Source organism: Scyliorhinus torazame, chromosome 20, assembly GCF_047496885.1.
Source record: "Scyliorhinus torazame isolate Kashiwa2021f chromosome 20, sScyTor2.1, whole genome shotgun sequence".
Classification (NCBI taxonomy): domain Eukaryota; kingdom Metazoa; phylum Chordata; class Chondrichthyes; order Carcharhiniformes; family Scyliorhinidae; genus Scyliorhinus; species Scyliorhinus torazame.
The window spans coordinates 15,434,190-15,448,403 of NC_092726.1; the positions used below are offsets into that span (position 1 = coordinate 15,434,190).

At 47.8% G+C, this 14,214-nt stretch overlaps 1 protein-coding gene across 1 annotated transcript in view; it reads right to left on the reverse strand.

Moving 5' to 3' along the window:
* gnsb (glucosamine (N-acetyl)-6-sulfatase (Sanfilippo disease IIID), b) overlaps positions 1-14,214 on the reverse strand; it is a 59,755-nt gene that overhangs the window by 8,460 nt on the left and 37,081 nt on the right. The window contains exons 7-9 of the mRNA XM_072485763.1: positions 13,088-13,170; positions 8,537-8,655; positions 2,230-2,333 (exon numbers count right to left, since the gene is read on the reverse strand). Of these exons, the coding sequence (XP_072341864.1) occupies positions 2,230-2,333; positions 8,537-8,655; positions 13,088-13,170 (306 nt within the window). The remainder of the gene's footprint in view (positions 1-2,229; positions 2,334-8,536; positions 8,656-13,087; positions 13,171-14,214) is intronic.

A 14,214-nucleotide genomic window follows, 5' to 3' on the forward strand; every position in this document is an offset into this window, starting at 1 on the left:
CCCATGGGCAGCACGGTAGCATGGTGGTTAGCACAATTGCTTCACAGCTCCAGGGTCCCAGGTTCGATTCCCCGCTGGGTCACTGTCTGTGCGGAGTTTGCACATTCTCCCCGTGTCTGCGTGGGTTTCCTCCGGGTGCTCCGGTTTCCTCCCACAGTCCAAAGATGTGCAGGTTAGGTGGATTGGCTATGCTAAATTGCCCTTAGTGTCCAAAATTGCCCTTAGTGCTGGGTGGGGTTTCTGGGTTATGGGGATGGGGTGGAGGTGTGGACTTGGGTAGGGTGCTCTTTCCAAGAGCCGGTGCAGACTCGATGGGCCGAATGGCCTCCTTCTGCACTGTAAATTCTATGTATATATCTATGTATATCATTTTATGCCCCCTTACCCACCCTTCATGGCTTCCCATACCTTAAATGCTAAGCTATAGCACTTCCATATGCCCATTTACTCACTAGAGCCAATGAACCCAAACTAACAAGAGGATCTACTCAGAAAGATTAAAACAAGTAATAAATAAAAATTGCTTTTAATACACCCAATAATAGTGTTAATCATCCAGATCCTTGTGGTAGTCGGTATTAGAGATATTATGGTACCCTGTTAGGTGTAAGACCATTGGTGTAGGAGGTACTGTTTTTATTGGTGAAGCCTGCCTGCTGGTTCCGCCCAGTAAGGCGGAGTATAAGAGCCCGTGTCTCCCCACCAGCTGCCTTCTGTACCTGCACTGCTGGGGGAAACATCTAGGGTAATAAAGCCTTCAATTGTCTCCAATCTCGCTTCTGGAGTTATTGATCGAGCATCAATCCTTTAAACTATCAACAGTAGAAACTACAAGCATTGAAACCACTTCATTTTGTGTAAATTAAGATTGTAAAATTGAGAGAAGAAATCAGAAAGCGAGAGCTGTCAAACAAGCAATATTTTCTATGATTTAGCATTGAACTGGATGTCTGGACCCTCAGCATAGAAAATATAATGACATTTGTCTGAGAGCCGAGACATCCACTGGAGTGCTCAAACAGCTGGGGTCGTGGGCAAGATGTGGGTGGAAGGCATGGCAAGGCAAGGATGTGTGTGTCAGTGTGTGGGGGGGGGGGGGGGGGGTTTAAAGCTGGAGGGCCTTACTGTTATTATAACTAGGATCAAATTCCCAACGCATGAAGGTGGGCCTTTTAAACAACGCACTCTGGCACCAAGAAGCCAATGTAACCCGACTCCTCTTCGAACTCACTTCCCTCCAGCAAAGGTTTCCACTTTGTGTTTTTTGACTGAGTAGAGAAATTTCCTGTCTCTTGCTATCTGCCTCAAAATTTCCAGCCTTTTATTATCTGGTCACCTATCAATTGCTGTTATGAGATCTTTTACCAGCTACAAATTAAATTTCCCCAACAGTGCCAACTGGTGCGATTCTCCCAAAAAATGGTGTAATTTTGGGCAGGGTGGTTCGCACTGGGTGTTTTGGTGCGATCCAAAACAGTATTCACCCACACAGTAATGTTTTTGGGGGAGTTTCTCACCGGTAAATCTAATACAATTTTTTTCTGCAGTGACCGGCTCCTCAGAGATCAGGGTGCCATTTTTAAAGGGTGCCCAGTTCTCGAAGTGAGGTTGAGGGTCCCTCAGCCACAGACATCTTGACCCCCCACAGACATGGGCAAAATCCCCAACCCTCGACCCCAGAAGGGCAACTTTTCTTCTCCAAGCAAAACCCACATGAACCCCCCCCACTCAGACATGTGTGACCTGGCCTCACACTCATACATCCTGGTGGGCATCAGGGTACCCATTTGTGGAGACCAGTACTAGTCCATGCCCAATTGAGGCCTTGCCAGTGACTGCCGGGAGAATGCAGCTTCAAATGGGCTGCACATATTATCTGGATCATGCCGAGTGAGGGCGTGATCCAGATCACGCTTGGTCCAGCAAATCGGGTACATAGTGAACGGTTCAGCATCTGGTGAAATACTCTCTTGGGCCGCTCCCGCTCTGCCCCTGATGCAATGGGATCAGCACCAGGTGCGACAGGGTGGTAAAATACATTTCTAAACTGCTTCATTTGCTGGGGTGGCCGAGTGATGAAGGTGCTACAGAAAAGCAAGCTTTCTTTATTCAAAGCAGGTTTCCTTTTGGCATCCTGTTCCAATGATTGCCACTGTCTGGATTTGTAGATGTATCATGTTCTTTGCCTCAGTTCATGTGTCAACTGCCTCGCTGGGAGCGAGCACGTACCTTGATGGTCTGTTTGGCTTTGATGCCTGGTCCACGGACCAGCAATGGTACTCGAATATCAAACTCATAAAGCTGCCGTTTGTCAATGGGGAGAGAGAACTGCCCTGCAAACAGATGAAGTAATGATCAATAGCTGCTTTTGGATGCTCAACATGGATTTGTTGTGTGGCCTCAAATGTTCACTCTGCTTATTAATAAACGTGGAGAGAGAGCCACGTACCCAAATTTACTGATGTCAAAAAGATAGGTGGCATTGCAAGCAGTTTTAATGGAACCATAAATTACATTCAATGAATGGACAAAATTGTGGCAAATGTGAGGTCATCCATTTTGAATCCAGAATTGATAGCACTGGCTATTAAAAAAAAATTTTTTTTAAAACATGGTGAAAAGCTAGAAACAGGTAGTCTGAAGAGTCAAAAAGGGCCGACGACATAGATTAAAATGTCAAATGGTACAGAAATTAATTTTAAAAAGGCGATGTGGAATGCTGGTCTATACCTCTAAGGAGTAAAACACAGGACTAAAAAAGATCCTGGACTTCCGGTGGCAGGGATGTTCCGAACAATCGCGTGAAAGGTGGCTCTCCCCCCTAGAGACTCCAACCTAGGTACTTTTGACCCGAAAATAGGTCACTAAGCAAACAACCCCCGCTCCTCACGCTGAAACAAAGCACCTGAAGAAATGCCCTCAACCAGCAAACTGCAGAAAGGACAACAAAAACAATAAGAGCCAGGAGAGGAATGCCCCGAGGCCACAGACACGAGGAGCGAGGCAGAGCAGGACACGGTAGGTCGAGCAGAGTCACCAATGCAATCGTTGGCCCTCCCTCCAAGGTAATGGATGGAGCTCCTGACACGAGAACTCCTAAACCTTAGGGACTCCATTACGGAGGACCTCATGGCAACGCTGTAGTCGGCAGTCGCAGGCGCGTTGGCCCCCTTCAAGGAGGGCTGGAGAGGACACAACAGTAACTGGAGATGCAGGAGGTGAAGTTGCGGGTACCAGAGAAAGCAGCCACAGACCAGAATGATCGGATCACTTCACTCCAAACAGAGGTGGCAATGTTGGTGGCGGCTCAGGGAGCACTCAAAGGGAAGGTGGAAGACCAGAAAAACTGGTCTGCCGCCAGAACCTTGTGATGTTGGGAAAGCTGGTCAGGGGACAAAGCTTCCTCAAACTCCCGGAGGTGGACAGGATCCGCAGGTCACTGCAGCAGAGGCGCAAGGCTTCATCATGGGTGATTAACGCCCAAGCTCCACCAATTCCAGGACATAGAACAGATTTTGAACTGGAAAAGGAAGTGGGAAGGGCATACGATCCAATGGATTCAATGGAGCCAAGGCAGCTCGCTTTAGGAGCAATATATGGTTCAGGATGCTGTACCCAGAAAGACTTTGGGTGACTTACAAAAATAGAGAACACTATTTCACTGCTCCGGGAGAATAAGAGCAAGAATGGGCTGGGAGAACAGCAACAGTAATGGACAGACATGGACCGTTGACGATGATAATGTCCCCTCATTTACCAACAACAGCGTGTCCTGGGAGGCACAAGGCAAAAGGGCACCAAGAGGTGGGGTTGATAGATTACAGAAAGGGTGGGGGAGTCACTCCTGAAGGATGGGGTTGGCGGGGGGGGGGGGGGGGGGGGGGAGGAAATGATCACCATGCTGGAAGTAAGAGGAGAGGGGGGTCGCGGCACAACTCCCAAAAGGGAAGGGGAGGTAGTGCTTGGCAGAGGGGGGGGGCGGGGGGGGGAAGCAAGACACCAGATCAAGGGGAAGGGGAGGTTGGTTACAACAGGTTGCACATGGAGTTGGCTAGAACAAGAAGTCAACGGCAGCCATCTTGGATGGCCCCCAGACAAATGGAAACCTCAGCGCAGGGGCACATCCACATGTTGAGTTTGGCTGACCCCACGGCAGGGTGTGGGGGGGGGGGTGTGGGGAAAGAGAGAAAAAGAAAGACAGAAACTCCCCATCAGGATAGTCAGCTGGAATGTCAGGGAACTTAACGTCAGAGTGAAAAGATCCCGAGCCTTCGCCCCCCTTGGAAAAGATGAGGGCCGACATAGGTATGAGGGAGAAGGATCGACTGAGGGTCAGAAAGGGTTGGATATGACAGACGTATCAAACTTACTGAGGGACAAGAGCTAGGGGAGTGGCCATGCTGTTCAGTAGGAGGACCATATTTACCTCAACGAGGTTGGTGACGGACCTGGGGGGGGGGGGGGGGGGGGGGAAACAGTATGTAATGGTCACCAGTGTCCAAAACGGGCACTGGTGGCACTTGTGAATATATATGCCCCGAACTGGGACAATGCAGACTTTATCAAAAAGATCATGGCAGAGGTCCCTGACCTAGACTCCCATCGACTCATCATAGGAGAGACTTGAACTCTGTACAGGACTCATGGACAGATAACTCCCGCCCCAAAAAGTAAGAAACAATCAGACAAGGCAATAGAACTGAGCCCCTTTATGGACCAGACCAGAGGGCTGGGGAGGTTTGCACACCTAAGGGAAAGGGAGTTCTCCTTCCTCTCCCAGGTCTACAAAATTTACACCCAAGTTGATTTCTTTGTAGTGAGAAAATTGATGCTTCCAGGGGTGGAAAACTCCCCAATAACAATCTCCGAACACACTACACAAATGTGAGGTTGGAGAAGGGTCGGGACACAGCCCTCCTCGCCGATAAGGCATTTGGTGAGAAAATGTCATAAGCCATCATCGGGTATGTATCCGGCAAGCAGAATGGAGTGGTCTCACCCTCTACATTCCGGGAGGCATTGAAGGCGATGATAAGGGGAGAGATAATAGCGTATAGAGCTCTCGGGGACAGGAAGGAGAAGGTGGCTAGGCAGCAGCTGTTCAACTCCATATTGTGGACCGATGGTACTCCAGGTGCTGACGAAGAGGAAAAAATTTAAAATGGAGTTTGATCTGCTCTCCACCAGGAACGCAGTGAATCAGCTCCGCCGGGCACAGAGAACCTTTTATGAGCATGAGCCACTGACGGGCACACCAGCTTAAAAAGCAGGCTTCCACGAGGGAAATAGCTGAGGTAAAGAGTGGGAGTGGCAAGCTAGTCTCAGCGCTTCACCAGATTAATGAGGCTTTTGTGATTACTACAGTGAGCTGTACACCTCCGAGCCTCCGGAGGGGGACTCGAAGATGAAACGGTCATAACATACCAGTCGTGGGGGAGGAAAAGCAGGGACGAGAAGCACCACTAGAACTGCGGGACATCATGGAGTCTCAACTCCATATTGTTGGGGAGGGCGCCAGAGCCCAATGGATTCCCGGTGGACTTGGAAAAAAATTTGCGACAGCACTGGCTCCGCATCTGCTATCGAGAGGACCCTGCTATTCACTGACCATTAAAAAGGACAAAGACCCGAAGGAGTGCGGGTCACAAAGACCTACCTCACTCCTAAACACTGATGCCAAAGTTCTGCCGAAGGCCATGGCGAGGCGACTGGAGAGTTGCGTGCAGAGATAGTCGCGGAGCATCAGGCGGGCTTGGTCAAGGGCAGGCAACTAATGGCAATATCAGGCGTCTGCCAAACATAATCATGACCCCACCCAGGGAGGTGACACCAGAAGTGATCACCTCCCTGGACACAAAGAAGGCCTTCAACAGAGTACCTCATGGAGGTACTGGAGCAGCTTGGGTTTAGGCCAGGGTTCATCTTGTGAGTGGAACTACTGTCCAGCACTCCCATGGTGAGCGTACAGATCAACGCTGCCAGCTCTGAATACGTCCAGCTGCACAGAGGCACGAGGCAGGGATGCCCATTCGCCCATCTGCTATTTGCCCTGGCAATTGAGCCACTGACCATCACTCTCAGATCAGCGAAGGAGTGAAGAGGCATCCAGAGGGAAGGCAGGGAGCACAGTCTCACTCTATGCAGATGACCTGCTTCTCTACATCTCAAATCCACTATTCAGCATGGAAGGAATAGTTCCAAGCGTTCTCAGGTTACAAATGCAACCCAAATAAGAACATAAGAACTAGGAGCGCGAGTAGGCCATCTGGCCCCTCGAGCCTGCTCCGCCATTCAATGAGATCATGGCTGATCTTTTGTGGACTCCGCTCCACTTTCCAGCCCTAACACCACTACCTTTAATCCCTTCATTCTTAAAAAAACTATCTATCTTTATCTTAAAAACATTTAATGAAGTAGCCTCAACTGCTTCACTGGGCAAGGAATTCCATAGATTCACAACCCTTTGGGTGAAGAAGTTCCTCCTAAACTCAGTCCTAAATCTACTTCCCCTTATTTTGAGGCTATGCTCCCTAGTTCTGCTTTCACCCACCAGTGGAAACAACCTGCCTGCATCTATCCTATCTATTCCCTTCATAATTTTATATGTTTCTATAAGATCCCCCCTCATCCTTCTAAATTCCAACGAGTACAGTCCCAGTATATTCAACCTCTCCTTGTAACCCAACCCCTTCAGCTCTGGGATTAACCTAGTGAATCTCCTCTGCACACCCTCCAGCGCCAATATGTCCTTTCTCAGGTAAGGAGACCGAAACTAAACACAATACTCCAGGTGTGACCTCACTAACACCTTATACAATTGCAGCATAACCTCCCTAGTCTTAAACTCCATCCCTCTAGCAATGAAGGACAAAATTCCATTCGCCTTCTCAATCACCTGTAAACCAACTTTTTGCGACTCATGCACTAGCACACCCAGGTCTCTCTGCACAGTAGCATGTTTTAACATTTTATTTAAATAATAATCTCTTTTGCTGTTATTCCTACCAAAACGGATAACCTCACATTTGTCAACATTGCATTCCATCTGCCAGACCCGAGCCCATTCACTTGATCGATCCAAATCCCTCTGCAGACGTCCGGTATCCTCTGCACTTTTTGCTTTACCACTCATCTTAGTGTCGTCTGCAAACTTGGACACATTGCCCTTGGTCCCCAACTCCAAATCATCTATGTAAATTGTGAACAGTTGTGGGCCCAACACTGATCCCCGAGGGACACCACTAGCTACTGATTGCCAACCAGAGAAACACCCATTAATCCCCACTCTTTGCTTTCTAATAATTAACCAATCCTCTATCCATGCTACTACTTTACCCTTAATGCCATGCATCTTTATCTTATGCAGCAATCTTGTGTGGCACCTTGTCAAAGGCTTTCTGGAAATCCAGATATACCACATTAATTGGCTCCTCGTTATCTACCGCACTGGTAATGTCCTCAAATAATTCCACTAAATTAGTTAGGCATGACCTGCCCTTTATGAACCCATGCTACGTCTGCCCAATGGGACAATTTCCATCCAGATGCCTCGCTATTTCTTCCTTGATGATAGATTCCAGCATCTTCCCTACTACCGAAGTTAAGCTCACTGGCCTATAATTACCCGCTTTCTGCCTACCTCCTTTTTTAAACAGTGGTGTCACGTTTGCTAATTTCCAATCCGCCGGGACCACCCCAGAGTCGAGTGAATTTTGGTCAATTATCACTAGTGCATTTGCAATTTCCCAAGTCTTCTCTTTTACCACTCTGGGATGCATTCCATCAGGGCCAGGAGACGAGTCTACCTTTAGCCCCATTAGCTTGCCCATCACTACCTCCTTAGTGATAACAATCATCTCAAGGGTGAAATCTTGCCTGTAAACTTGCGGGGGATGGATCAGAGCCAGGGAAGCAGCCGTTAACGTCTGATCCAAGCCAAATCCTGATACCTGGGGATCCAAAAAGCCCATGACTGAATACGGATCCACAAGTAAAACCTGTCAAGTCTAGTGGATGAGATAAAGAGTGCTGCAGAGGTGGGATTCGCTCCCGCTCTCCCTGGTGGGGAAAGTACAGACGACCAAAATGAACAAAAATAAAGAGGGTTGTGGGGACAAAACCAACTCAAACACGGGGAGAATGTGCAAACTCCACATGGACAGTGACCCACAGCTGGGATCGAACCTGGGACCTCGGCGCCGTGAGGCTGCAGTGCTAACCCACTACAGCCAGCCAGGGTGAAATAATGCTCTCCCTATGCTCTCGGGGGAAAGTAGACACTACAGCTGCTTCCAACCTTGGGAGTTCAATCACGCTCACCAAGTGCAAAAGGAATAATTTACATAGCACGCAACCTGCTCCATCATGTATTACATCATGTGAATGGTCTGAGTCACACACTACATCAAAAAAGCTCTTCACTATTGTTGCAAAACCAGTGACAGAGAGATAAGGCAGGGTCATATTATAGCCTTAGATTCACACTAAAATAAAATGGAACTGAGTAATGCCACAAAAGCTTTACTTGAAAACGTACCTGTGTGATAGCCATGGTCGGACGTATAGAAGATGTACGTGTTGTTCAGCTCCTTCACTTTCTCCAGTTCATTGATCACCTTTTCCACTAGATCATCCACAGAAAGTAAAGTCTGCCACCTGCAGGGAACAGGAAGAAATGCAGTGATTCAAAGATATTAGGCCATCTGACCCAATTCCCGTTGAAGATTTCTGGTTGGGAAAACCTGACGCAAGGGTTTCCCCAGACATTTTGCAGGAATTAACCCCACGAGGCCTTGAAAATATGATTGACAGGTTGGCTGTCAACTAAGGTGGGAAAGCAGCCAGAGAGCGGATATCGGTGCAGACTCGATGGGTTGATTGGCCTCCTTCTACACTGTAGGATTCTATAATTTGACAAGTTGGAGAGCATGGATGCGGGGAAATTGGAAGTTGACTGATGAAAAAAACAGATCACCCGGGTGGAGGAAACAGGTACGAGGTTAGCTTGTTGGGCCTGGAGGAAACACTCCCTCTCCTCCTGACTCAAACAATGTTGCAAGCGAGTTGGCCCTTCTCATTATTTAAAAAAAAAAAATAAACCTGTTGGGGTCCCAATCCGTTGGAAAGTCAAACCTCCATAGGTTGAAAATAGCAATTCTGTCAAACTGGAGGCTCGCTGCCTCTTTCAACAAATGTTTTTTCCTTCCCACCAACTACCTTTATTGAAGCCAGAGTTTTGGGACCAAATTCATTGAGATTTGTAAAGATCTTACTTTTGAAGAGGATTGGGGGGTGGGGGGGGTGTAGTTAAAATTACACTCGTGTCTTTGCTGACTCATGTTGTTCTAGAACAGTTGAAAGTCAATCTCATTTTACTCTGCCCATAGCACTATATCTTCCTTTGCTTTAAGTATGTATTCTTGTTTCTCTTTAGAAAAATAATAGTCTGCCTCATCATGTGCAAATCATGTCTCACTTGATCAACTCTGTAAAAATAACTTGTTCAGCTTGCAAAAGTGAGTGATTGCATTCTGTTGCACGAATCGATGAAACATTGTTTACTGAACTAGCCCAGCATGTATTGAAGTGCCAGACCCTTAAAAATCACATCAGAATGAACCAGCACAACTGTTAAGGGACCCTCCTCATGAGCAATGTTAAACAAGGTTCTCTGACTCTATGCATCAGTTACATCATAAATCAAATCTTCATGAACTTGACAACAATAAGGACATGTTTTACACTTCGGAGGAAAGCACCTGTGTGTAAAGCAGACTGTAACAGAGTAGCAAAACAAAATTAAAAAGTTCTTTCTTGGCTTGCAAGTTCAATAGACATAGGTCGGTTTGTTTTCTGCTTTCAACGGTATGATGGGGCCGCATTGCTGAAGAAAAGTGACAGAGGCGTCAAACTGGTTGTGCACAAAGGTGTCCATTGTGTTTTACAATTCCCCACCCTACCGATGGTGCCACACACCTTCCCCCTCTCCCACCGCGGTGCCTTCAGTGATCCTCGATGTGCTTGGCCTTCCGAGCTCTACCGCTACGTCCAAATGTGTCCCCAGGATTCACATCCGAGGTGGAGGCAGCCAACTACTCATCTCATCCCATGGCCTTCGATGCACCGGCAGGCGTCCTCTGGTTAGAGGCCGAAAGGTCCCGGCTCATTTGTCACAGCACATGCACAGTTAGTGGCCATTTTAGCCACTCCATGGGATGGGTCCAGGTTGGCACCCGGCACCCCCTCCTCCCAGTTGATGCCGTATGGCCCTGGAGTTCACCTTGAGACAGAGGGGCAGCTGGTTAGAGCCCCAGCTGCCCCTGCATTCTCTGGCTCTGCCAACCCTGGCGGTTTCCCATGGTTTGCACCATGATGTCAATACCCTCGGCGATGCTCCCCCGTGCACTGGAGACCTGTCCTCCTGGTCACAGTCTCAGCGCACTCAGCTGCCTCCATCTCGTCCCAGATAGCACTGGCTCCCTTATGGCTGACACTCCGGGACCCTCGTGGGCTCTCCTGGGCACCATTTATTCGAGCTGGCTGGGGTTGGCTTGGCCAAGTGCTGCTCGACCTGGTTCGCGGGGGCTGGCGAGTGCGGCACATACGAATCAGCTGCCGAGCCTTAGATTGCGCGAGAAGCGCCTGTGGCCTCGTTAAGTGGATCAATTAACTTTGAATAACGTTGCCGGCCTTTCTGGGCCGAGTGCAGTTCCCGCCCGCTATCATACTCAACGGTACCCGACTGGGGGGTCGGAGAATCCCGGCCAATGTTTTCATGTCTCTGCTATACCGTGAAACTGATTTCTGAATTACGCAGGAATCTAATTTTTTCTTGACCTGTTTACTGGGAGTTACTGGGAGCAATGTGGGAGGAGGGGAACACACACTGTGTTGAAGGCTATCACCCAGCTGTCTACCTCCATAAACTTTGCCTTTTTGGAGAGTAAAGTTAGAGATGTTCCAATCAACACGGCTGCATTACTGCCTGTGTGAAGTAGTGTACCCATATGTGAACCCAGGGAAACAGAGCCTGAAACTCATTTGCATTATCCTAGGCCTTGGAACGTGCTCTGGGAAATCTTACACATGCCGCAGTTCCAATCACTGTTTTTCAACTGTTTAGCTTTTACCCGTGGCCTCAGTACTTGGGACATTGTGGCTCTAGGGTCGGTTGCTCTTCAAACAAATTTCACAGGAAAACGTGCGAGATTCAGGAACAGTCCAGGGATTCAGTGAACAGTGCTGGGGATTGGGTGGGGTCCCTGCCCCACTTGCACACTGTCTGGGCATAGGTAATAGGTTCAGGAATGACTTTCTGGTTGGTACAGCTGGGCATTTTGCTATCTTGTGATCTGAAATGATGCTCCAAAGAACATTCCTCACATGGAGATGCAACACGGTCCAAGGAAGGACAGACTGGGGAAAATAGGCCTTGCTATTCAGCCAATGATTGCTGTTGTTCAGAGCGACAATAAATTGTCAATCAGGATGCTTTATCCACTGGACTGGCTGCTTTGGACACAGCATCTTGACTGAGGCGCAACTTGGCCAATGAACTCTGGCTGTCTTGTGGCATGGGCCCTGGTGATGGGCAACATCAGCATCCCAGTCTCTCAAGCTTTGCCCACTGAACCTCCTTGCCAACTAGAGTTTTTGAGCCCCTGCCCCCACACACACACACATTTAAAGTTACTGGAATGCAGCAGCTAGGTCCATAAAAAGGAGGCTGGACCTGGCTTCTCCCAATGTTCCTGCAGTTCAAAGGAAAGATTCATGAACAGGTACATTCCACATCGAGGTCTCGAGGTTTAGAGGTCCAGGGGACGTGTGCCATTCCACTACAAGGCAAGTAAATAAGAGCAGAGTGGCAATTCAACAGTGACTGCCACTTGTTTGAATATTCAAGCCAACGTTTATTTACAGTTGTTTGCTTTACTCGTTTGCTGAATAGCAACATTCATTTGCTTTAAACTGTGGAATTTTGTGATGTAATTTGCTTCAGTTGATCACTGGATGTTTAAATTTCTCTTTGAACATTAATAATCTCGAACAGGATTGTAACAAGTGATATCGCACAGTAGGAGACTGCTCAATTGTGTTTGTTCTGTTCTGGCTCTTGCTAAGAACTGTCCAATTAGTCCCATTTCATTTTGCCATTTCCTTTCATTTGAATAAATTTAAACTCTGCTACAAACAATTTATTTCTACTCAAGAATACACTGTCCTCCAATCATTGAGAACTCAGGTTAAACTCGCAACAACCTGTGGGATGAAGTCAGCAGCACAAAAACTGCATCATTATGAAACTCTGGGCCACCTTGGTCAGTTATATGAAGAAGTGACTGAAGTTTTGTTGCATTCTTACATTACTGCTGTCATAACTAACGACAGGACCCACTTTCCTTACTTGTAATTTTATTTGGCGCTTGTACCCCAGTTTACTCAAGAATTGAACAATTCTTAGGGACAAAATACTAAATACTGTATCACCAAACTTGCTGCAGATTTCAAACTGAGTTTTTAATTTGACAAAATGTACTGATGTCACACATCCAGCCTCAAGTGAATGAGCTATGTTGTGACCAAAGGCAAGTACGTCACATGTAGCCAGATGGACAGGATACAACAAAGTTTATTCTACTACTCCACAATACAATAACTCTCGACTGCACTCCCCTCAGGGTCCTAGTTTGCAAACTGCTCCCAGTTCAGGGTTTAGATCCTGAGGGTTTCTCCAATTGGAAGGAAGCTCCACCCCCCAAAATCACCTGGGGAGTTCGTATTGCAAGGTGTAAGACAGGAATCTGATGCAATATAGGTTCTGACCCCTTAGGGGGTCAAAACAAGCTCAATTTAGTGGTAATGGTTTGTGATGGAGCCTGAGCACCACTCAGACTTCAGTAATCAGGCCTCCCCACTGCCCTGACCCCTTCCCATTCTCCCAATGATCTCTAACACCCTTAAAAGATTTCTATCCCATCTGTCCAGACGGGATTTGAATACTGAAAGGAAAAATGCAATGTCGAACCCACTGCATCACCCAGTGTACAGCAGGCTTAGATTTTGAAAATAGCTTACACCCCAGTACCTTCTTCTGAAAACATTGTCCAGGAATTCGATAGAAGTGTTCTTCATCGGAGATTTAGGTTGTCGGAGCAGCCAGTGTTTATCCTGTGGGAGACAATGAAACGTGTTGTAACTCAACAGCTGCTATTATATTTGGACCAAATTATGTCTTTGAATTTTAAACCCAATCATGCGAACATTATTTTGGGTCCTTGCACTTGGCTATCAAGTTGTAAAAAATAACATGAAAGGCTACTTATTTTACACCTCTGCCCAAATAATGCCCTGAATCAGCTACAGGCACAAGCTCTTCAAAATTAAATATTAAGTGCTTAAATCAGCATTTATCAAACTTTTTCCCCCGGGACCCACTATTGTCCTTCGGACCCACTTGATGGCTGGCACAGACACGATGGGCCTCTTTCTGTGCAATAAAAGTAGGGAGATATTCAAAGTGCAGAGGGGAGCCACGAGGTTGATATTAATGTTTGAATTATGGAAAGAACAAGATTTGCATTTAGCTAGCACCTTCACAATTAAGGGGCCGGCGGCGGCCAAGGTGCTGAGGGGGTTTATGGACCAGATGGGAGGAGTGGACCCATGGAGGTTTGTCAGGCCGGGGGCCAGGGAATTTTCTTTTTTTTCCCCCACGTCCATAAAGCCTACTCCCGGATAGACTTCTTAGTTATGAGCAGGGCACTAATTCAGAGGGTGGAGGGCACAGAGTATTCGGCCATAGCCATCTCAGACCATGCCCCGCATTGGGTGGAGCTGGAGCTAGGGACCAGCGCCCGCTGTGGTGCCTGGATGTGGGCTTGCTGGCGGATGCGGGAGTGTATTGAAAGCTATCTAGAGGCTAACGTTAATGGGGAGGTGCAGGTGGGGGTGGTCTGGGACGCGCTGAAGGCGGTGATTAGGGGAGAGCTAATCTCCACTAGGGCCCACAAGGAGAAAAAGGAGGAGAGATTGGTGGGGGAGATTTTAAGGGTGGATAGGAGGTATGCAGAGGTCCCCGAGGAGGGACTACTCAAGGAGCGACGAAGCCTCCAGGAAGAGTTCGACCTGTTGACCACCAAGAAGGCAGAGGTGCAGTGGAGGAAAGCGCAAGGGGAGGTGTATGAGTACGGGGAGAAGGCTAACCGGATGGCA